This window comes from Phyllobates terribilis, unplaced genomic scaffold (assembly GCF_046119375.1).
Source record: "Phyllobates terribilis strain yellow unplaced genomic scaffold, ASM4611937v1 Scaffold_5__5_contigs__length_657084704, whole genome shotgun sequence".
NCBI lineage: Eukaryota > Metazoa > Chordata > Amphibia > Anura > Dendrobatidae > Phyllobates > Phyllobates terribilis.
The window spans coordinates 349,910,731-349,935,924 of record NW_027362765.1 but is presented as its reverse complement, the minus strand read 5'-3'; the positions used below and the strand labels follow the sequence as shown (position 1 = coordinate 349,935,924).

At 46.9% G+C, this 25,194-nt stretch overlaps 1 protein-coding gene across 6 annotated transcripts in view; it reads left to right on the top strand.

Annotated features, from left to right (window-relative positions):
• The window catches only part of LOC141273167 (alpha-2-macroglobulin-like protein 1), a 607,283-nt gene that overhangs the window by 309,432 nt on the left and 272,657 nt on the right, over positions 1-25,194 (top strand). For all 6 annotated transcript variants that reach the window (XM_073684620.1, XM_073684625.1, XM_073684624.1 and 3 more), the window contains exons 16-17: positions 8,776-8,925; positions 13,874-14,047. In XM_073684620.1, coding sequence (XP_073540721.1) covers positions 8,776-8,925; positions 13,874-14,047 — 324 coding nt within the window. The remainder of the gene's footprint in view (positions 1-8,775; positions 8,926-13,873; positions 14,048-25,194) is intronic.

Sequence of the window (25,194 nt, the reverse complement as noted above, 5' to 3'; positions counted from 1 at the left end):
GCTGATGATGAGGGTTATGTCCTCTGTATTATATGCTGATGATGAGGGTTATGTGCTCTGTATTATATGCAGATGATGAGGGTTATGTGCTCTGTATTATATGCAGATGATGAGGGTTATGTGCTCTGTATTATATGCAGATGATGAGGGTTATGTGCTCTATATTATATGCAGATGATGAGGGTTATGTGCTCTGTATTATATGCAGATGATGAGGGTTATGTGCTCTGTATTATATGCAGATGATGAGGGTTATGTGCTCTGTATTTTATGCAGATGATGGGGGTTATGTGCTCTGTATTATATGCAGATGATGAGGGTTATGTGCTCTGTATTATATGCAGATGATGAGGGTTATGTGCTCTGTATTATATGCTGATGATGAGGGTTATGTGCTCTGTATTATATGCTGATGATGAGGGTTATGTGCTCTGTATTATATGCGGATGATGAGGGTTATGTGCTCTGTATTATATGCTGATGATGAGGGTTATGTGCTCTGTATTATATGCAGATGATGAGGGTTATGTGCTCTGTATTATATGCAGATGATGAGGGTTATGTGCTCTGTATTATATGCAGATGATGAGGGTTATGTGCTCTGTATTATATGCTGATGATGAGGGTTATGTGCTCTGTATTATATGCTGATGATGAGGGTTATGTGCTCTGTATTATATGCAGATGATGAGGGTCATGTGCTCTGTATTATATGCGGATGATGAGGGTTATGTGCTCTGTATTATATGCTGATGATGAGGGTTATGTGCTCTGTATTATATGCAGATGATGAGGGTTATGTGCTCTGTATTATATGCTGATGATGAGGGTTATGTGCTCTGTATTATATGCTGATGATGAGGGTTATGTGCTCTGTATTATATGCTGATGATGAGGGTTATGTGCTCTGTATTATATGCTGATGATGAGGGTTATGTGCTCTGTATTATATGCAGATGATGAGGGTTATGTGCTCTGTATTATATGCGGATGATGAGGGTTATGTGCTCTGTATTATATGCTGATGATGAGGGTTATGTGCTCTGTACTATATGCAGATGATGGGGGTTATGTGCTCTGTATTATACGCAGATGATGAGGGTTATGTGCTCTGTATTATATGCAGATGATGAGGGTTATGTGCTCTGTACTATATGCAGATGATGGGGGTTATGTGCTCTGTATTATACGCAGATGATGAGGGTTATGTGCTCTGTATTATACGCAGATGATGAGGGTTATGTGCTCTGTATTATATGCGGATGATGAGGGTTATGTGCTCTGTATTATATGCAGATGATGAGGGTTATGTGCTCTGTATTATATGCAGATGATGAGGGTTATGTGCTCTGTATTATATGCAGATGATGAGGGTTATGTGCTCTGTATTATATGCAGATGATGAGGGTTATGTGCTCTGTATTATCTGATGATGATGAGGGTTATGTGCTCTGTATTATATGCAGATGATGAGGGTTATGTGTTCTGTATTATATGCTGATGATGAGGGTTATGTGCTCTGTATTATATGCGGATGATGGGGGTTATGTGCTCTGTATTATATGCGGATGATGGGGGTTATGTGCTCTGTATTATATGCGGATGATGTGGGTTATGTGCTCTGTATTATATGCAGATGATGAGGGTTATGTGCTCTGTATTATATGCGGATGATGGGGGTTATGTGCTCTGTATTATATGCAGATGATGAGGGTTATGTGCTCTGTATTATATGCTGATGATGAGGGTTATGTGCTCTGTATTATATGCGGATGATGAGGGTTATGTGCTCTGTATTATATGCAGATGATGAGGGTTATGTGCTCTGTATTATATGCGGATGATGAGGGTTATGTGCTCTGTATTATATGCAGATGATGAGGGTTATGTGCTCTGTATTATATGCAGATGATGAGGGTTATGTGCTCTGTATTATATGCAGATGATGAGGGTTATGTGCTCTATATTATATGCAGATGATGAGGGTTATGTGCTCTGTATTATATGCTGATGATGTGGGTTATGTGCTCTGTATTATATGCAGATGATGAGGGTTATGTGCTCTATATTATATGCAGATGATGAGGGTTATGTGCTCTGTATTATATGCAGATGATGAGGGTTATGTGCTCTGTATTATATGCTGATGATGAGGGTTATGTGCTCTATATTATATGCAGATGATGAGGGTTATGTGCTCTGTATTATATGCAGATGATGAGGGTTATGTGCTCTGTATTATATGCAGATGATGAGGGTTATGTGCTCTGTATTATATGCAGATGATGAGGGTTATTTGCTCTGTATTATATGCGGATGATGAGGGTTATGTGCTCTATATTATATGCAGATGATGAGGGTTATGTGCTCTGTATTATATGCAGATGATGAGGGTTATGTGCTCTGTATTATATGCAGATGATGAGGGTTATTTGCTCTGTATTATATGCGGATGATGAGGGTTATGTGCTCTATATTATATGCAGATGATGAGGGTTATGTGCTCTGTATTATATGCAGATGATGAGGGTTATGTGCTCTGTATTATATGCTGATGATGAGGGTTATGTGCTCTGTATTATATGCAGATGATGAGGGTTATGTGCTCTGTATTATATGCAGATGATGAGGGTTATTTGCTCTGTATTATATGCGGATGATGAGGGTTATGTGCTCTATATTATATGCAGATGATGAGGGTTATGTGCTCTGTATTATATGCTGATGATGAGGGTTATGTGCTCTGTATTATATGCGGATGATGAGGGTTATGTGCTCTGTATTATATGCAGATGATGAGGGTTATGTGCTCTGTATTATATGCGGATGATGAGGGTTATGTGCTCTGTATTATATGCAGATGATGAGGGTTATGTGCTCTGTATTATATGCAGATGATGAGGGTTATGTGCTCTGTATTATATGCAGATGATGAGGGTTATGTGCTCTATATTATATGCAGATGATGAGGGTTATGTGCTCTGTATTATATGCAGATGATGGGGGTTATGTGCTCTATATTATATGCAGATGATGAGGGTTATGTGCTCTGTATTATATGCAGATGATGAGGGTTATGTGCTCTGTATTATATGCTGATGATGAGGGTTATGTGCTCTATATTATATGCAGATGATGAGGGTTATGTGCTCTGTATTATATGCAGATGATGAGGGTTATGTGCTCTGTATTATATGCAGATGATGAGGGTTATGTGCTCTGTATTATATGCAGATGATGAGGGTTATTTGCTCTGTATTATATGCGGATGATGAGGGTTATGTGCTCTATATTATATGCAGATGATGAGGGTTATGTGCTCTGTATTATATGCAGATGATGAGGGTTATGTGCTCTGTATTATATGCAGATGATGAGGGTTATTTGCTCTGTATTATATGCGGATGATGAGGGTTATGTGCTCTGTATTATATGCAGATGATGAGGGTTATTTGCTCTGTATTATATGCGGATGATGAGGGTTATGTGCTCTATATTATATGCAGATGATGAGGGTTATGTGCTCTGTATTATATGCTGATGATGAGGGTTATGTGCTCTGTATTATATGCAGATGATGAGGGTTATGTGCTCTGTATTATATGCAGATGATGAGGGTTATTTGCTCTGTATTATATGCGGATGATGAGGGTTATGTGCTCTATATTATATGCAGATGATGAGGGTTATGTGCTCTGTATTATATGCTGATGATGAGGGTTATGTGCTCTGTATTATATGCAGATGATGAGGGTTATGTGCTCTGTATTATATGCGGATGATGAGGGTTATGTGCTCTGTATTATATGCAGATGATGAGGGTTATGTGCTCTGTATTATATGCAGATGATGAGGGTTATGTGCTCTGTATTATATGCAGATGATGAGGGTTATATGCTCTATATTATATGCAGATGATGAGGGTTATGTGCTCTGTATTATATGCAGATGATGGGGGTTATGTGCTCTATATTATATGCAGATGATGAGGGTTATGTGCTCTGTATTATATGCTGATGATGTGGGTTATGTGCTCTGTATTATATGCAGATGATGAGGGTTATGTGCTCTATATTATATGCAGATGATGAGGGTTATGTGCTCTGTATTATATGCAGATGATGAGGGTTATGTGCTCTGTATTATATGCAGATGATGAGGGTTATGTGCTCTGTATTATATGCAGATGATGAGGGTTATGTGCTCTGTATTATATGCTGATGATGAGGGTTATGTGCTCTGTATTATATGCAGATGATGGGGGCTATGTGCTCTGTATTATATGCAGATGATGAGGGTTATGTGCTCTGTATTATATGCAGATGATGAGGGTTATGTGCTCTGTATTATATGCAGATGATGAGGGTTATTTGCTCTGTATTATATGCGGATGATGAGGGTTATGTGCTCTGTATTATATGCAGATGATGAGGGTTATGTGCTCTGTATTATACGTAGATGATGAGGGTTATGTGCTCTGTATTATATGCAGATGATGAGGGTTATGTGCTCTGTATTATATGCAGATGATGAGGGTTATGTGCTCTGTATTATATGCAGATGATGGGGGCTATGTGCTCTGTATTATATGCAGATGATGAGGGTTATGTGCTCTATATTATATGCAGATGATGAGGGTTATGTGCTCTGTATTATATGCAGATGATGAGGGTTATGTGCTATGTATTATATGCTGATGATGGGGGTTATGTGCTCTGTATTATATGCAGATGATGAGGGTTATGTGCTCTGTATTATATGCAGATGATGGGGGTTATGTGCTCTGTATTATATGCAGATGATGAGGGTTATGTGCTCTGTACTATATGCAGATGATGAGGGTTATGTGCTCTGTATTATATGCAGATGATGAGGGTTATGTGCTCTGTATTATATGCAGATGATGAGGGTTATGTGCTCTGTATTATATGCAGATGATGGGGGTTATGTGCTCTGTATTATATGCAGATGATGAGGGTTATATGCTCTGTATTATATGCAGATGATGGGGGTTATGTGCTCTGTATTATATGCGGATGATGAGGGTTATGTGCTCTGTATTATATGCAGATGATGAGGGTTATGTGCTCTGTATTATATGCTGATGATGAGGGTTATGTGCTCTGTATTATATGCAGATGATGAGGGTTATGTCCTCTGTATTATATGCAGATGATGAGGGTTATGTGCTCTGTATTATATGCAGATGATGAGGGTTATGTGCTCTGTATTATATGCAGATGATGAGGGTTATGTGCTCTGTATTATATGCTGATGATGAGGGTTATGTGCTCTGTATTATATGCAGATGATGAGGGTTATGTGCTCTGTATTATATGCAGATGATGAGGGTTATGTGCTCTGTATTATATGCTGATGATGAGGGTTATGTGCTCTGTATTATATGCTGATGATGAGGGTTATGTGCTCTGTATTATATGCAGATGATGAGGGTTATGTGCTCTGTATTATATGCAGATGATGAGGGTTATGTGCTCTGTATTATATGCAGATGATGAGGGTTATGTGCTCTGTATTATATGCAGATGATGAGGGTTATGTGCTCTGTATTATACGCTGATGATGAGGGTTATGTGCTCTGTATTATATGCAGATGATGAGGGTTATGTGCTCTGTATTATATGCAGATGATGAGGGTTATGTGCTCTGTATTATATGCAGATGATGAGGGTTATGTGCTCTGTATTATATGCAGATGATGAGGGTTATGTGCTCTGTATTATATGCAGATGATGAGGGTTATGTGCTCTGTATTATATGCAGATGATGTGGGTTATGTGCTCTGTATTATATGCAGATGATGAGGGTTATGTGCTGTGTATTATATGCTGATGATGAGGGTTATGTGCTCTGTATTATATGCAGATGATGAGGGTTATGTGCTCTGTATTATATGCAGATGATGTGGGTTATGTGCTCTGTATTATATGCAGATGATGAGGGTTATGTGCTCTGTATTATATGCAGATGATGAGGGTTATGTGCTCTGTATTATATGCAGATGATGAGGGTTATGTGCTCTGTATTATATGCAGATGATGAGGGTTATGTGCTCTGTATTATATGCTGATGATGAGGGTTATGTGCTCTGTATTATATGCAGATGATGGGGGTTATGTGCTCTGTATTAAATGCAGATGATGGGGGTTATGTGCTCTGTATTATATGCAGATGATGAGGGTTATGTGCTCTGTATTATATGCAGATGATGAGGGTTATGTGCTCTGTATTATATGCGGATGATGAGGGTTATGTGCTCTGTATTATATGTAGATGATGAGGGTTATGTGCTCTGTATTATATGCAGATGATGAGGGTTATGTGCTCTGTATTATATGGAGATGATGAGGGTTATGTGCTCTGTATTATATGCAGATGATGAGGGTTATGTGCTCTGTATTATATGCAGATGATGAGGGTTATGTGCTCTGTATTATATGCAGATGATGAGGGTTATGTGCTCTGTATTATATGCAGATGATGAGGGTTATGTGCTCTGTATTATATGCAGATGATGGGGGTTATTTGCTCTGTATTATATGCAGATGATGGGCGTTATGTGCTCTGTATTATATGCAGATGATGGGGGTTATGTGCTCTGTATTATATGCAGATGATGAGGGTTATGTGCTCTGTATTATATGCTGATGATGAGGGTTATGTGCTCTGTATTATATGCAGATGATGGGGGTTATGTGCTCTGTATTATATGCTGATGATGAGGGTTATGTGCTCTGTATTATATGCAGATGATGAGGGTTATGTGCTCTGTATTATATGCAGATGATGAGGGTTATGTGCTCTGTATTATATGCTGATGATGAGGGTTATGTGCTCTGTATTATATGCAGATGATGAGGGTTATGTGCTCTGTATTATATGCTTATGATGGGGGTTATGTGCTCTGTACTATATGCAGATGATGAGGGTTATGTGCTCTGTATTATATGCAGATGATGAGGGTTATGTGCTCTGTATTATATGCAGATGATGAGGGTTATGTGCTCTGTATTATATGCGGATGATGAGGGTTATGTGCTCTGTATTATATGCTGATGATGAGGGTTATGTGCTCTGTATTATATGCAGATGATGGGGGTTATGTGCTCTGTATTATATGCAGATGATGAGGGTTATGTGCTCTGTATTATATGCAGATGATGAGTGTTATGTGCTCTATATTATATGCTGATGATGGGGGTTATGTGCTCTGTATTATATGCAGATGATGGGGGTTATGTGCTCTGTACTATATGCAGATGATGGGGGTTATGTGCTCTGTACTATATGCTGATGATGGGGGTTATGTGCTCTTTACTATATGCAGATGATGAGGGTTATGTGCTCTGTATTATATGCTGATGATGGGGGTTATGTGCTCTGTACTATATGCAGATGATGAGGGTTATGTGCTCTGTATTATATGCAGATGATGAGGGTTATGTGCTCTGTATTATATGCAGATGATGAGGGTTATGTGCTCTGTATTATATGCTGATGATGAGTGTTATGTGCTCTGTATTATATGCTGATGATGAGGGTTATGTGCTCTGTATTATATGCAGATGATGAGGGTTATGTGCTCTGTATTATATGCAGATGATGAGGGTTATGTGCTCTGTATTATATGCAGATGATGAGGGTTATGTGCTCTGTATTATATGCAGATGATGGGGGTTATGTGCTCTGTATTATATGCTGATGATGAGGGTTATGTGCTCTGTATTATATGCAGATGATGAGGGTTATGTGCTCTGTATTATATGCTGATGATGAGGGTTATGTGCTCTGTATTATATGCTGATGATGAGGGTTATGTGCTCTGTATTATATGCAGATGATGAGGGTTATGTGCTCTGTATTATATGCAGATGATGAGGGTTATGTGCTCTGTACTATATGCAGATGATGAGGGTTATGTGCTCTGTATTATATGCAGATGATGAGGGTTATGTGCTCTGTATTATATGCAGATGATGAGGGTTATGTGCTCTGTATTATATGCGGATGATGAGGGTTATGTGCTCTGTATTATATGCTGATGATGGGGGTTATGTGCTCTGTATTATATGCAGATGATGGGGGTTATGTGCTCTGTATTATATGCAGATGATGAGGGTTATGTGCTCTGTATTATATGCAGATGATGAGGGTTATGTGCTCTGTATTATATGCAGATGATAAGGGTTATGTGCTCTGTATTATATGCTGATGATGAGGGTTATGTGCTCTGTATTATATGCAGATGATGAGGGTTATGTGCTCTGTATTATATGCAGATGATGGGGGTTATGTGCTCTGTATTATATGCGGATGATGAGGGTTATGTGCTCTGTATTATACGCAGATGATGAGGGTTATGTGCTCTGTATTATATGCAGATGATAAGGGTTATGTGCTCTGTATTATATGCTGATGATGAGGGTTATGTGCTCTGTATTATACGCAGATGATGAGGGTTATGTGCTCTGTATTATATGCAGATGATGAGGGTTATGTGCTCTGTATTATATGCAGATGATGAGGGTTATGTGCTCTGTACTATATGCAGATGATGAGGGTTATGTGCTCTGTATTATATGCAGATGATGAGGGTTATGTGCTCTGTATTATATGCAGATGATGAGGGTTATGTGCTCTGTATTATATGCAGATGATGAGGGTTATGTGCTCTGTATTATATGCTGATGATGAGGGTTATGTGCTCTGTATTATATGCAGATGATGAGGGTTATGTGCTCTGTCCTATTACAGGTCAGTCTTAAGTTCTCAGAGGAAGACGCGCTCCCCGGTTCCGACGTTCAGCTCCTTCTTCAGGCTGATGGCGGCTCCTTCTGTGCGTTGCGAGCAGTGGATAAGAGTGTGGTGATGATGAAACCGGAGGCCGAACTGACAGAGAGCAAGGTACGACCGACATCACACCGTGCCGATATTCTCATGGGGCGTGCTACTGATGGATGTGACTCTGCCGGGCAGGAACATGTTAAATCCCTGTAACATGATGTGACATAAGTCTGCAGGCAGATAGTCAGCTCTTCAGCACAATGATCTGTACTAGGCCACGGCCCCACTATCAGTATAAGGCCACGGCCCCCACTATCAGTATAAGGCCACGGCCCCACTATCAGTATAAGGCCACGGCCCCTCTATCAGTATAAGGCCACGGCCCCCACTATCAGTATAAGGCCACGGCCCCACTATCAGTATAAGGCCACGGCCCCACTATCAGTATAAGACCACGGCCCCACTATCAGTATAAGACCACGGCCCCACTATCAGTATAAGACCACGGCCCCACTATCAGTATAAGGCCACGGCCCCACTATCAGTATAAGGCCACGGCCCCACTATCAGTATAAGGCCACGGCCCCACTATCAGTATAAGACCACGGCCCCACTATCAGTATAAGGCCACGGCCCCACTATCAGTATAAGGCCACGGCCCCACTATCAGTATAAGGCCATGGCCCCACTATCAGTATAAGACCACGGCCCCACTATCAGTATAAGGCCACGGCCCCACTATCAGTATAAGACCACGACCCCACTATCAGTATAAGACCACGGCCCCACTATCAGTATAAGGCCATGGCCCCACTATCAGTATAAGGCCACGGCCCCACTATCAGTATAAGACCACGGCCCCACTATCAGTATAAGGCCACGGCCCCACTATCAGTATAAGGTCACGGCCCCACTATCACTATAAGGCCACGGCCCCACTATCAGTATAAGGCCACGGCCCCACTATCAGTATAAGGCCATGGCCCCACTATCAGTATAAGGCCACGGCCCCACTATCAGTATAAGACCACGGCCCCACTATCAGTATAAGGCCACGGCCCCACTATCAGTATAAGGCCACGGCCCCTCTATCAGTATAAGGCCACGGCCCTACTATCAGTATAAGGCCACGGCCCCACTATCAGTATAAGACCACGGCCCCCACTATCAGTATAAGGCCACGGCCCCACTATCAGTATAAGACCACGGCCCCCACTATCAGTATAAGGCCACGGCCCCACTATCAGTATAAGACCACGGCCCCACTATCAGTATAAGGCCACGGCCCCACTATCAGTATAAGGCCACGGCCCCACTATCAGTATAAGGCCATGGCCCCACTATCAGTATAAGACCACGGCCCCACTATCAGTATAAGGCCACGGCCCCACTATCAGTATAAGACCACGACCCCACTATCAGTATAAGACCACGGCCCCACTATCAGTATAAGGCCATGGCCCCACTATCAGTATAAGGCCACGGCCCCACTATCAGTATAAGACCACGGCCCCACTATCAGTATAAGGCCACGGCCCCACTATCAGTATAAGGCCACGGCCCCACTATCAGTATAAGGCCACGGCCCCACTATCAGTATAAGGCCATGGCCCCACTATCAGTATAAGGCCACGGCCCCACTATCAGTATAAGACCACGGCCCCACTATCAGTATAAGGCCACGGCCCCACTATCAGTATAAGGCCACGGCCCCTCTATCAGTATAAGGCCACGGCCCTACTATCAGTATAAGGCCACGGCCCCACTATCAGTATAAGACCACGGCCCCCACTATCAGTATAAGGCCACGGCCCCACTATCAGTATTCGGTCAGTATTCGGTCAGTATTTTTTCTCAGGAGTTGGAGCCAAAACCAGGTGAGGAACAATCAGAGAAAAGGTAGAATAGAAACAAGTCACCAATTCTGCATTTATCACCCACTGCTGAGAAAGAATACTGACCGAATACTGACCAGATACTGATAGTGGGGCCGGGGCCTTATAGTCAGATGCAGATTGTAGGATGTGGTGTGTATGGCCTTCACATGAAGAAAGCCCCCCTCCAATATATAAGGAAATCCCCTCTCCAATATATAAGGAAGCCCCCCTCCAATATAGAAGGAAGCCCCCCTCCAATATAGAAGGAAGCCCCAATCCAATATAGAAGGAAGCCCCCCTCCAATATAGAAGGAAGCCCCCCTCCAATATATAAGGAAGCCTCCCTCCAATATATAAGGAAGCCCCCCTCCAATATAGAAGGAAGCCCCCCTCCAATATATAATGACGCCCCCCCTCCAATATACAAGGAAGCCCCCCTCCAATAAAGAAGGAAGCCCCCCTCCAATATATAAGGAAGCCCCCCTCCAATATATAAGGAAACCCCCCTCCAATATATAAGGAAGCCCCCCTCCAATATATAAGGAAGCCCCCCTCCAATATATAAGGAAGCCCTCCCTCCAATATATAATGACGCCCCCCCTCCAATATATAAGGAAGCCCCCCTCCAATATATAAGGAAGCCACCCTCCAATATATAAGGAAGCCTCCCTCCAATATATAAGAAAGCCTCCCTCCAATATATAAGGAAGCCACCCTCCAATATATAAGGAAGCCCCCCTCCAATATATAAGGAAGCCCCCCTCCAACATATAAGGAAGCCTCCCTCCAATATATAAGGAAGCCCCCCTCCAATATATAAGGAAACCCCCCTCCAATATATAAGGAAGCCCCCCTCCAATATATAAGGAAGCCCCCCCAATATATAAGGAAGCCCTCCCTCCAATATATAATGACGCCCCCCCTCCAATATATAAGGAAGCCTCCCTCCAATATATAAGGAAGCCCCCCTCCAATATATAAGGAAGCCTCCCTCCAATATATAAGGAAGCCCCCCCTCCAATATATAAGGAAGCCCCCCCTCCAATATATAAGGAAGCCTCCCTCCAATATATAAGGAAGCCTCCCTCCAATATATAAGGAAGCCCCCCCTCCAATATATAAGGAAGCCCCCCTCCAATATATAAGAAAGCCCCCCTCCAATATATAAGGAAGCCTCCCTCCAATATATAAGGAAGCCCCCCTCCAATATATAAGGAAGCCACCCTCCAATATATAAGGAAGCCCCCCTCCAATATATAAGGAAGCCCCCCTCCAATATATAAGGAAACCCCCCTCCAATATATAAGGAAGCCTCCCTCCAATATATAAGGAAGCCCCCCTCCAATATATAAGGAAGCCCCCCTCCAATATATAAGGAAGTCCCCCTCCAATATATAAGGAAGCCTCCCTCCAATATATAAGGAAACCCCCCTCCAATATATAAGGAAGCCCCCCTCCAACATATAAGGAAATCCCCCTCCAATATATAAGGAAGCCTCCCTCCAATATATAAGGAAACCCCCCTCCAATATATAAGGAAGCCCCCCTCCAATATATAAGGAAGCCTCCCTCCAATATATAAGGAAGCCTCCCTCCAATATATAAGGAAGCCCCACTGCATTATAAATGTTATCTATATATATAATCGTCTTATCCCGTCTGTGTGTCTGTCCGTCCTGGAAATCCCGCGCCGCTCATTGGTCCGGCAGCGGCCAATCAGCGCCGCGGGATTTCTGAAAAAAGATGGCGGCCGTTAGCGGCTCATCTCCCGGCCGGTAGCAGCAGAAGGACCTCGACCGCCGGTGCCGCTGACCCGGGGAGCGGCGCTGCGGGTCGGGATACTTCTGCTGCCAGCGCCCGCTCATGTCCCGGCTTCTCGCAGCGGAAGTACCCGCACAGGCAGCGGCGCTCCCCGGTCCTCACCAATATGATTCGCTGATTGGTCGCGCTCTCCGCCCGCGACCAATCACCGATCTTGGCGCCACATTTAAACACTGCTGTGCTGATTGGGCACGGACGCCAACCGCGACCAATCAGCGAGATTGGCGCAAAATTTAAACAATGCTCTGCTGATTGGTCGCCGACGCCAGCTGCGACCAATCAGCGAGATTGGCGCCAAATTTAAACAACGCTCTGCTGATTCGCGCCAAATTTACACAACGCTCTGCTGATTGGTCGCGGACTCCAGCCGCGACCATTCAGCGAGATTGGCGCCAAATTTAAACAACGCTCTGTTGATTGGTCGCGGCCGCCAGCCGACCGCGACCAATCAGTGAGATTGGCGCCAAATTTAAACAACGCTCTGATCTCCCGACGGCAAGTGTGAACGGAGGACCGAGGAGCGGCGCCGCCGGTCGGGATACTTCTGCTGCGAGCAGCCGCTAATCTCCCAGCTGCTCGCAGCGGAAGTACCCGCACAGGCAGCGCCGCTCCCCGGCGAACAATCAGCATTATTGGCGCCAAATTTAAACCCCGCTCTGCTGATTGGTCGCGACCGCCGTGCGCGACCAATCAGCGATTTTGGCGCAAAATTTAAACCCCGCTCTGCTGATTGGTTGCGGTGGCCGGCCGCGACTAATCAGCATTATTGGCGCCAAATTTAAACACTGCTTTACTGATTTGTCGCGGTGGCCGGCCGCGACCAATCAGCGATATTGGCGCCAAATTTAAACACCGCTATGCTGATTGGTCGCGGTTACCTGTCGCAAATAATCAGCATTATTGGCACCAAATTTAAATAACGCTCTGCTGATTGGTCGCGACCTCCGGCCGCAACCAATCAGCACTATTGGCGCCAAATTTAAACCCCGCTCTGCTGATTGGTCGCGTTCGCTGCCCGCAACCAATCAGCATTATTGGCGCCAAATTTAAACCCTGCTCTGCTGATTAGTCGCGACTGCCGGCCGTGACCTATCTGCGATATAGCCGCCAAATTTTTACACCGCTTTGCTGATTGGTCACGGTTGCCGGCCTCGAGCAATCAGCGATATTGGCGCCAAATTTAAACACCGCTCTGCTGATTGCGCCCGGTCGCCCGCAGACATATTCTAGAATACCCGATGCGTTAGAATCGGGCCACTATCTAGTATATAATAATAATAATAATCATAAAGTAGAAGAAATAATAGAAGTGACGACGATAAAGAAGAAACATTAAGAAAAGGAATCAGGATCTTCACTGCCGATTACAGATACAGAACCTGGTGAAGGCGACGCGCTCCTATATACCTGCCTCGAGGCCCGACTACGACTACTGCCGCGACTACCAGCCAGAGGCCACCATGGCCAGCGACAACTCAGATGATCCGCACTGGGGCGGATACGCCTACCCCGAGAAGAAAAAGGACCTGCAGAACATCTTCCAGGTGAGAGTCCAAGAACGCTACATTATAGCTCTGTATGTATGGACTCTGCACAGTACCACTCCATATATACTCTGCACAGCACCACTCCATATATACTCTGCACAGCACCACTCCATATATACACTGCACAGCACCACTCCATATATACACTGCACAGTACCACTCCATATATACACTGCACAGTACCACTCCATATATACACTGCACAGTACCACTCCATATATACTCTGCACAGCACCACTCCATATATACACTGCACAGTACACCACTCCATATATACTCTGCACAGCACCACTCCATATATACTCTGCACAGCACCACTCCATATATACACTGCACAGCACCACTCCATATATACACTGCACAGTACCACTCCATATATACACTGCACAGTACCACTCCATATATACACTGCACAGTACCACTCCATATATACTCTGCACAGCACCACTCCATATATACACTGCACAGTACACCACTCCATATATACTCTGCACAGCACCACTCCATATATACTCTGCACAGCACCACTCCATATATACACTGCACAGCACCACTCCATATATACACTGCACAGTACCACTCCATATATACACTGCACAGTACCACTCCATATATACACTGCACAGTACCACTCCATATATACTCTGCACAGCACCACTCCATATATACACTGCACAGTACACCACTCCATATATACTCTGCACAGCACCACTCCATATATACTCTGCACAGCACCACTCCATATATACACTGCACAGCACCACTCCATATATACACTGCACAGTACCACTCCATATATACACTGCACAGTACCACTCCATATATACTCTGCACAGCACCACTCCATATATACACTGCACAGTACACCACTCCATATATACTCTGCACAGCACCACTCCATATATACTCTGCACAGCCCCACTCCATATATACACTGCACAGTACCACTCCATATATACACTGCACAGTACCACTCCATATATACACTGCACAGTACCACTCCATATATACTCTGCACAGCACCACTCCATATATACACTGCACAGTACACCACTCCATATATACTCTGCACAGCACCACTCCATATATACTCTGCACAGCACCACTCCATATATACTCTGCACAGCACCACTCCATATATACACTGCACAGTACCACTCCATATATACACTGCACAGTACCACTCCATATATACACTGCACAGTACCACTCCATATATACTCTGCACAGCACCACTCCATATATACACTGCACAGTACACCACTCCATATATACTCTGCAAAGCACCACTCCATATATACTCTGCACAGTACCACTCCATATATACACTGCACAGTACCACTCCATATATACACTGCACAGCACCACTCCATATATACTCTGCACAGCACCACTCCATATATACACTGCACAGTACCACTCCATATATACTCTGCACAGCACCACTCCATATATACTCTGCATAGCACCACTCCATATATACACTGCACAGCACCACTCCATATATACACTGCACAGCACCACTCCATATATACTCTGCACAGCACCACTCCATATATACACTGCACAGTACCACTCCATATATACTCTGCACAGCACCACTCCATATATACTCTGCACAGTACACCACTCCATATATACTCTGCACAGCACCACTCCATATATACTCTGCACAGCACCACTCCATATATACACTGCACAGCACCACTCCATATATACACTGCACAGCACCACTCCATATATACACTGCACAGTACCACTCCATATATACTCTGCACAGCACCACTCCATATATACACTGCACAGTACACCACTCCATATATACTCTGCACAGCACCACTCCATATATACTCTGCACAGTACCACTCCATATATACTCTGCACAGCACCACTCCATATATACACTGCACAGTACCACTCCATATATACACTGCACGGCACCACTCCATATATACACTGCACGGCACCACTCCATATATACACTGCACGGCACCACTCCATATATACACTGCACAGCACCACTCCATATATACTCTGCACAGTACCACTCCATATATACTCTGCACAGCACCACTCCATATATTCTCTGCACAGCACCACTCCATATATACACTGCACAGTACCACTCCATATATACACTGCACAGTACACCACTCCATATATACTCTGCACACCACCACTCCATATATACTCTGCACAGCACCACTCCATATATACTCTGCACAGTACCACTCCATATATACACTGCACAGTACCACTCCATATATACACTGCATAGCACCACTCCATATATACACTGCACAGCACCACTCCATATATACACTGCACAGCACCACTCCATATATACACTGCACAGCACCACTCCATATATACTCTGCACAGCACCACTCCATATATACACTGCACAGTACCACTCCATATATACACTGCACAGTACCACTCCATATATACACTGCACAGCACCACTCCATATATACACTGCACAGCACCACTCCATATATACACTGCACAGCACCACTCCATATATACACTGCACAGCACCACTCCATATATACACTGCACAGTACCACTCCATATATACACTGCACAGCACCACTCCATATATACACTGCACAGCACCACTCCATATATACACTGCACAGCACCACTCCATATATACACTGCACAGTACCACTCCATATATACACTGCACAGTACCACTCCATATATACTCTGCACAGCACCACTCCATATATACACTGCACAGTACCACTCCATATATACACTGCACAGCACCACTCCATATATACACTGCACAGCACCACTCCATATATACACTGCACAGCACCACTCCATATATACACTGCACAGCACCACTCCATATATACTCTGCACAGCACCACTCCATATATACACTGCACAGTACCACTCCATATATACACTGCACAGCACCACTCCATATATACACTGCACAGCACCACTCCATATATACACTGCACAGCACCACTCCATATATACACTGCAGGTCTTTTTTTTATTGATAGAATAAGTACAGTACATGACAGAACAATAATACATTACAGGACACCGAACATAAGAACAAAACAAGACGACAAATCACAGAAAATAGAAACAAAATAAATCCCCCCAGGAATATATATATATATACAGGAAATAACTATTATAAAACCTATAAAACCCCCGGCCCAGCTTCATTCATACTACTATATACAATCCCACACAACACTCACACCGTCCTATATACACATAAAACACCGTCCTATATACAAGATTATATACAATAAAACACTAAACCTAATATAACGTATATACAACCGGACACTAACACTAACCTACTGGTCCCACTGCCTGACCTTAGTCACCTCCTTACCGCACCTCATTCACACCACAGAAAACCAAAAATAACAATATATACAATAGTGACATGAACAATTTTAAACCTTTTTTTTTTTGTATATTTTTTTGTATTTTTTTTATTTTTTTATTTTGTAATTTTTTAATATATATATAAAACACAGCCCTACACTAACTATCCCGCCACCCCTGATCCAGCTCTGGCCACAAAGTTCAGGATTACTCCGAGCTAGGATCAGGCCCCAAAGTTTTTCCCCAGGCGGGGCCTGGACCAGGACAGATCAGTCCTCTTATCACCGCCGATGAAAACCCCCCCAAATCCCCCACCCAACCTAACTAAAACCCCCTATTATACATTATATACAATATATACAGAACACAACCTACACACTCACCATCCAAGGCTCAAGTTCGATGCCGGCAAACCTTCTATTCAGGAGACAGAAATACAAAACAAAAATCTAGGGTGGAAAGACATCAGCCCACCACCAGGATATAGGAGTACTACCGGACTAAGGCACCCTGAAGGAAAAGCCCCTCCAGAGACGGGCCGCCCTCCGGGCACCCAGTCCTTCATACTCCAGAGAACGTACCTTCACCAGGTCACCTAGGATGTTCATACAGACTTCATCTACATGGAGGATTTTACTCTGCGTCGAGACTAAAACTCGTGCGTTCCACGTGAAATACCTGATCACTGCGCTGACTATGAATAAAGTGTCTCGGTCCCTTCTCCCAAGGTCTCCGAACGCTCCATAGGCCCACCCGGCGTAGGACAGAGTAGCCAGCCGCGGCCAACCAATGGAAGCCCCCACCCTGTTGTACACCTCTGTATTAAAGGGACAATGAAGCAGGAAGTGCTCCATGCTTTCCAGCACGTTAGCACAAGCCTCACGGGGGCAATTCCTGTCCTCGGAGCTCCTGAACTTCAAATTGTCCCTCACATACAGCTTACCATGGAAGCAGCGCCAAGTCAAGTCCCAGTACTTCTCGGGGATCCTGCTAGAATTTAACAAACTCAACCCAACCTCCAGATCCCGACTTGGGCAGTCTTTGAGGGCCAATGGACTCTGAAAATGAGAAAGCAAGACCCTCATATCGAGGAGTTTCCTCGGGAGGGACCTCATCTCCCACATTCCCAGACCCCACCGGCGGATCATTTTCAGAATCGGGGTAACATAAGCCGGGAGATGCCCGTGTGGTGTGCGAAGATCCTTCAATCTTCCCCCTGTCTCCCATTTCTGGAAGAAAGGCTGAAACCATCCCTTGCAGGAGAATACCCACGGAGGAGCCCTCTCTTTCCAGAGGTTTGCCACATTCACTTTCAAGAAGGTGTTCACTAGGAACACCACGGGGTTCACCATATTCAAACCCCCTAGTCTCCTCGTGCGGTAAGTGACCTCCCGCTTGACTAGGTTCAGTCTGTTCCCCCATAACATCTGGAAGAACAGACTGTAGACCCGTGTCCAGAGAGGCTCTGGCAAGACACAGACGCTGCCCAGGTAGATTAGCAAGGGGAGCAGGAAAGGTTTGCACAGGCCAACCCTTTCCCTCAGGGTCAAAGACCAACCCCTCCATTGGTCCACTCTTTGGGTGACACCTTTGATTCTGCCTTCCCAGTTTTTCGTGGGGTAATCACCCTGGCCGAATTCGATGCCCAGGACTTTGGCATGTTCTTGGGGTTCGGGGAGGGTGTTCGGAAGGTCAAACCCGGGATCTCCGCCTCCCAACCAGAGACTCTCACACTTATCCTGGTTGACCTTGGACCCGGATGCCTCCGAGTAGCGTTCCACTTCTGACATCACCACCACTGCCTCCTCTTGTGAAGAAACAAAGACGGTGACATCGTCCGCGTAGGCCACCACCCTCAGGATAGCCTCCGGCGCCACCCCGCCCATCCGCACCCCCGCCAACGGTCCACAATCGATCCTTCTGAGGAAGGGATCGATCGCAAACGCATAAAGCAAAGGGCTAAGAGGACAGCCCTGACGGACACCGGATCCTACCCCGAAAGGTCGTCCAATCCACCCATTCACCAGAGGGAAAGTCTCAGCCCCTGCATACAAGGTCTTAAGCCAGTCCACAAACCCTCCAGGCAGACCATACCTCAAAAGAGTGGACCAGAGGTACTCGTGGTTAACCCGATCAAAGGCTTTTGCCTGATCCAGGGTCAGCAAGAACCCCTTCCAGAGGCCCGCCCTGCCTTGCTCCACGGCCTCTCGGACACCTAGAACAGCACTAAAAGTGCTACGGCCAGGAACGCAACAGTGCTGAACCTCCGAAAGGAGCCGGGGTGCAAACTTCACCAGCCTGTTGAAAAGTATCTTAGCCAAAATCTTCCTGTCCACATTGAGAAGTGCTATGGGACGCCAGTTCTCAATGCGTGACGGATCCTTACCCTTTGACAAAATGATCAAAGCTGACCTCCTTAATGATCTCGGCAGAGTGCCCGAGGAGAGACACTCGTTAAACACCTGAGTCAAGAGGGGGACCAAAGAGTCCCTAAAGGTCCTAAAGAACTCGGATGTTAAGCCATCCGGACCTGGCGACTTTTTGGGCCTAAGCCCATCGATCGCCAGTCTCACTTCCTCTTCTTTGATCGCTTCTGCCAAACCGCCCAGCGAGAGGTCAGCCCCTGGCTCAGGAACGGATTCAGCCAGGAAAGCCGACATCCCGTCACGATCAAGCTCCCTCCTTCCCAAGAGGTGCGAGTAGTAGGAACTGACGACCTCCAAGATCCCTGATCTGGACCTTCTCAGGGACCCCGTACTGTCCACCAGCCCCGTCACTATCTTACTATTCACTGACATCTTACAGTTTCTGTAAGGGTCGGGCGAGCAGTACTTCCCGTAGTCCCTCTCGAAAACCAAAGATGCGTGCCTATCGTACTGACACCTCTTCAGCAAGGACTTCACTCTGGAGATCTCCTCGCGGCTACCTCCAGTCGAGACAAGATGCTCGAGTTTCCTCCTCAGGCTCTGATACAGGCGATCCCTGTTCAGGCTTCTGAGGTTCGAGAGCTGCCGGAAGAATCTCGCCACCCGATGTTTGAACATCTCCCACCACTCTGACTTAGTGTTACTTAGGCCCAGCAATGGTACCTGGCTCTGAAAGAATTCCTCAAAAGACCGTCTCACAGCTTCTTCCTCAAGGAGTGACGAATTCAGCTTCCAATAGCCTCTTCCCATCCGAGGAGTCTCTGTAACGTTCAGAGAAAACATAATCAAACAGTGATCGGAGAACTCCACCTCCACAGCCGACAACGGTGAAGAGACGGCCTCCTCCTTCAAATAAAACCTGTCTAACCTAGACCTGCACTGACTACCTCTAAAAAAGGTGAATCCCGTGTCGACCAGGTTGTGCCGGATGTGGACATCCACCAGGCGAGCCTCACTCACTATCCTGTTTATCGCGACGCAGTCATAAGCCAGCCGGTCTCCGGAACCTCCTCTATCACAGGATCTCGTGACATTGTTGAAATCCCCTCCGAAGACCACCTGCCGACTCGAAAATAAAAAAGGTTTGATCTTCAGGAAGAGACATTTGCGGTCCCACTTGGACTGGGAACCATAGATGTTAATGAGCCGAAGCTCTTGTCCCCCCATGGAGACATCTAGGATCAAGCATCTCCCCATTTCTAATTCGATCACTCGTCTGCATTCAACCGCTGCGGTCTTAAAAAGGACCGCCACCCCGCTATACGGCTCGGCCGCAAGAGACCAGTAGAAGGGCCCATGCCTCCACTCCCGCCTTGCTTTATGCAAGGTTGATATATCGGTCAACCTGGTCTCCTGCAAAAACAAAATGTCGGCGTCAAGTTGGCCGAGAAAATGAAAGGCCGTGTACCTTGCCGCATCTGACTTTATGCTGCAAACATTAATAGTTGCCAGCGTCAACGGGGTGGGTGCCGCCATCATGATTGATTGAATTAGATAGCCTTTTTCTTCCCACCACTGACAGTCCCAACCTCTTCCTCCGATAATGACGGGTTTTTAGTGCGCTTAAGACAAACAGACTCGTCCATTCTTTCCTTAAATACATTCTTGCCCTCGTCTGGTGGTCCTGGGTTAGTCGTCCCCTCAGAGGGCTTTGTATTTGCCCCCCGAGAGGAAGACCCAGCCATCTCCTGAGCCCCAACCACCTTGTCCGCAACCTCCAGCCCCGGGTCCCCACTTCCCCCCTCCAGAGGGAGGTCCTGGAGAGCCCCGAACCGGTTGGAGAGATCCACCAGAGGGGGGGCGGCTGAACCCTCCAATGGCGCTTGGATCACGGCCAGAGAGTCAGAGGGGTCGCACTCCAAAGAGGCAGCTCGAGACCTGGTCCCCCTCCTACCTCTGGCCGTTTTTCTGTTACCCTTTTTCTTTTTCTGTGACCACTCCCCCTCTCCCTCATCTAGACTGTCACCAGAAGAGGGTTCCTGGGAAGACGTGGCGTCCTCTCGCTCTTCCCTTTCAAGTCTCTTGACTTCCTCGCTCAATTCACTGTCTTTAGGATCCTCAGCTGCAAGTGAAGTACCTGGGTCAGAGTTTAGGGACATTACTCCCTGCCCCTGTCCCCACGGCGCTTCTCCTGCCGCCTGATGGTGGATGGCGGCAGCTTGCTCCTCACCGGTTCCCTGCCTCCCCCGCCCCTACTGGTCCCTTCACCGGCAAGATTAGTTCCAGCTTTCGCCTGTCCCGCACTCGCCGCTTTCAGGACCGCATTGGCGAAGGAACGCGGACAGCGACTGAACGGGTGACCGAGGTCACCACACAAGTTACACCTAATCCTGCGACAGGCAGCAGCAAGATGACCGAGGTCCCCACACAGTGCGCATTTCTGGGTGGTACACTGCACACTGAAGTGTGTGGGGCTACCGCACCTGTGACAGACCTTAGGCTGTCCCCGGTAGAAAATCAAGATCCTATCCCTCCCCAAAAAGGTTGAGAAGGGGATATGGGTAACAGTGTTTCCCGAAACCTTCAATCTCACCATGAAGGTCCAGGCCCCTGACCAGATACCATGGTCATCCAGATTCTTTTCGGGAATATTGGTGACCTCTCCGTATCGACTCACCCAGGTGGTAATGTCCATACAGGAAAGCGACTCGTTACTAGTCAAAACGGTCACTTTCCTGACTGAATCTTGACGGGTTATTGCCAGGGGAAAGAGACCATGCCATTCGGGGCGACTCCGAGCCAGCTCATGGCGAGACCAGAAAAGCTCAAGGCCCTCCGGTCTCACGAAGCTGACATCGAAGTAGGAGGTCCCGTAGGGATGGATCAAGGCAAAGATGTCATATGCCGCAAAGCCCATCCCCAGCAGGAGCTCAACCACCTTCGACCTATCAGGACAGGCATCCTTGCTTACCCACTGGAGACGGTCCACGTTCCTACGGTTACTCCTCTGCCCCGTTGTCGGCAGAGACCAGACAGTCTCTGCCCCTCTATCTCGGAAGGCTGAAAGACCATGTCTCTCTATCCAGAAAGACAGATCAACCTCCCTCCCCTCTACAGTGATGGAGCTCTCCCCTCTCCTCAGGGCGTCCAGGAGCTGCTGTTGCAAGTCACCATCCCCAGGGCCAACAGACGAGGGCGCACTACTACCCCCAGCACTGACAGCTCCTGAATAGCTTTGGGCTGAAGCCCCCGCCAATGCTGGGGGGGCAGCGGGACCAGCGCCTACTTCCCCCCCACCAACACCAGTGCTGCTCCCACCATTCACTCCAGTACTATTCACACCATTCGCAGGACCATTACTCCCATCGTTCACTCCACTACTACTCACACCATTCGCAGGACCATTACTCCCACCATTCATTACACCACTACCCCCAACATTTGCTACACCACTACTCCCAGCATTCATTCCACCACTACCCCCACCATTTGCTGCATCATCATTCACTGTACCACTACCCCCACCATTTGCTACATCATCATTCACTGCACCACTACCCCCACCATTTGCTGCATCATCATTCACTGTACCACTAATTCCACCATTCCTACTACTCTCATCATTTGCTCCACCATTACTCTCACCATCTGCTCCACCATTACTCCCATCATTCACTGCACCACTATTTCCATTCCCTTTACTTGTCACCCCATTACCTCTGCTGTTCTCTGCACCTTGCACAGTCACCTCCATTCCTTCCTCTCTTGTGTCTGGTGTCTCTGCACTCACACCTGCTGGACCGGGGGAGGGGAGCACTCCCAGAGACTCCTTTCCCTGCAGCACCACACCCGTTTCCCTTTGGTTGCTGCTGGCTTTCTGCAGGTCGTCTCCCTATACTGCAGCATTTTGGTCCTTGTGCTGGGCAGACTGTTTTCTCAGCACCTCTGCCCGCCCTGCACCCACAGACTTTGGGGTCTTAGTGTCCTTTTTGGGCGCTGGGGCACACTGCCCCCCTGTCGCAGCAGTGTGCCCAGTGTTCCTCGCAGAGGTGTTTTTCACATCCCTCCCTGCCCCCCCGGCCCCGGTGATAACTGTCTTAACCACGGAGGGCAGGGAGGGAGACTCCACAGAACTCCCTATGTCCGGCGCTGTGAGTACCTCCACAGCCTCGCCCCCTGCACTGTTCCCCGCACAGATGGCAGCATCGCCGGACGTCCTCCTCCTCTCCCCACCTTGCCTCTGCCTCGAGCCCACTGCAGAGCCCGTGCCTTTAGGTTTGGTGGGGTTTAAACAGAAGGTGGCAGGCGCAACATCAGACATTGGTACATATTTGTAACTCACCACCTCCTGTGCAGCTCCTCCGGTCTTCCTCTTCCTCCTTTTGGTCTCCTCCACTGGTTTGTCCTCACCGAAAGAAAACCATGTCAGGTCCACTGGAGACTCCAGCAGTCGGATCTCCCTCAGCAGTCCTCCTTCCTCCTCCTCCCCCGACACTTCAGCCTCTGCTGTCGGAGTCCTCTGCCCTGCAGGGAGACCACTTGAGCTCCGGCTCTGCCCCTCACTGGCTCCAGCATCTGAGACTCCCGTCACCTCTTCATCCTCCCCCTCCTCTTCACTAAGGACGCCGGCTGGCGGTTCTCCTGAAGTGTTTAACCCCTTCATTTCTGAGAACCGCCGCTGGTTCTTAAACCTCTCCAGGAAGGGACCTGCACTTTTCTCAATCCCCTCCCGGAGGAGCACTAACCTGACCACCTCGTCTCTGAGGGCTTTACACCTCTGGGAGGTCGCGGGTCTTTCGTTGTTGGACGCCCGGGTGTTCAGGATCCGGGCCTCCCTCAGCTCCTCTTTCAGCTGGGTTAGTGCTTTGCCGGCGTCCTCGTACTCTCGTAACGTGGCGACCACTCGGGAGGAGAAGGAGCTTGTGGACTCGCTGGAGCTCATCTCTCCCCAGGATCTTACTGGGCTCTTGTTCCTGGGGCCTGGGGTGCCCCGGTCTCCCTCTCTGGGCTGGCGGTGAACAGTCTGGGGGTTGGAGCAGGTGGATGTACTCTTCCTCACTCCCTCCTGGGCCGGTAGTTGAGGCTCCTTCTCCCCCGCCGGCATAGACCGGGTGATAGGAGGCTGGGAAGCCATGCCGGCCTCCCAGTAGGCCTGCCTCTCCCTGGGGAGAAGAGAGGCAGACGACGACCCTCCTCCTGGAAGTGCTTGGGCTCAGGAGGCAGGTGCTACTCTCAGCACCACTCCTCCTGTCCTGTGTGTATACACTGCACAGTACCACTCCATATATACACTGCACAGTACCACTCCATATATACTCTGCACAGTACCACTCCATATATACACTGCACAGTACCACTCCATATATACTCTGCACAGTACCACTCCATATATACACTGCACAGTACACCACT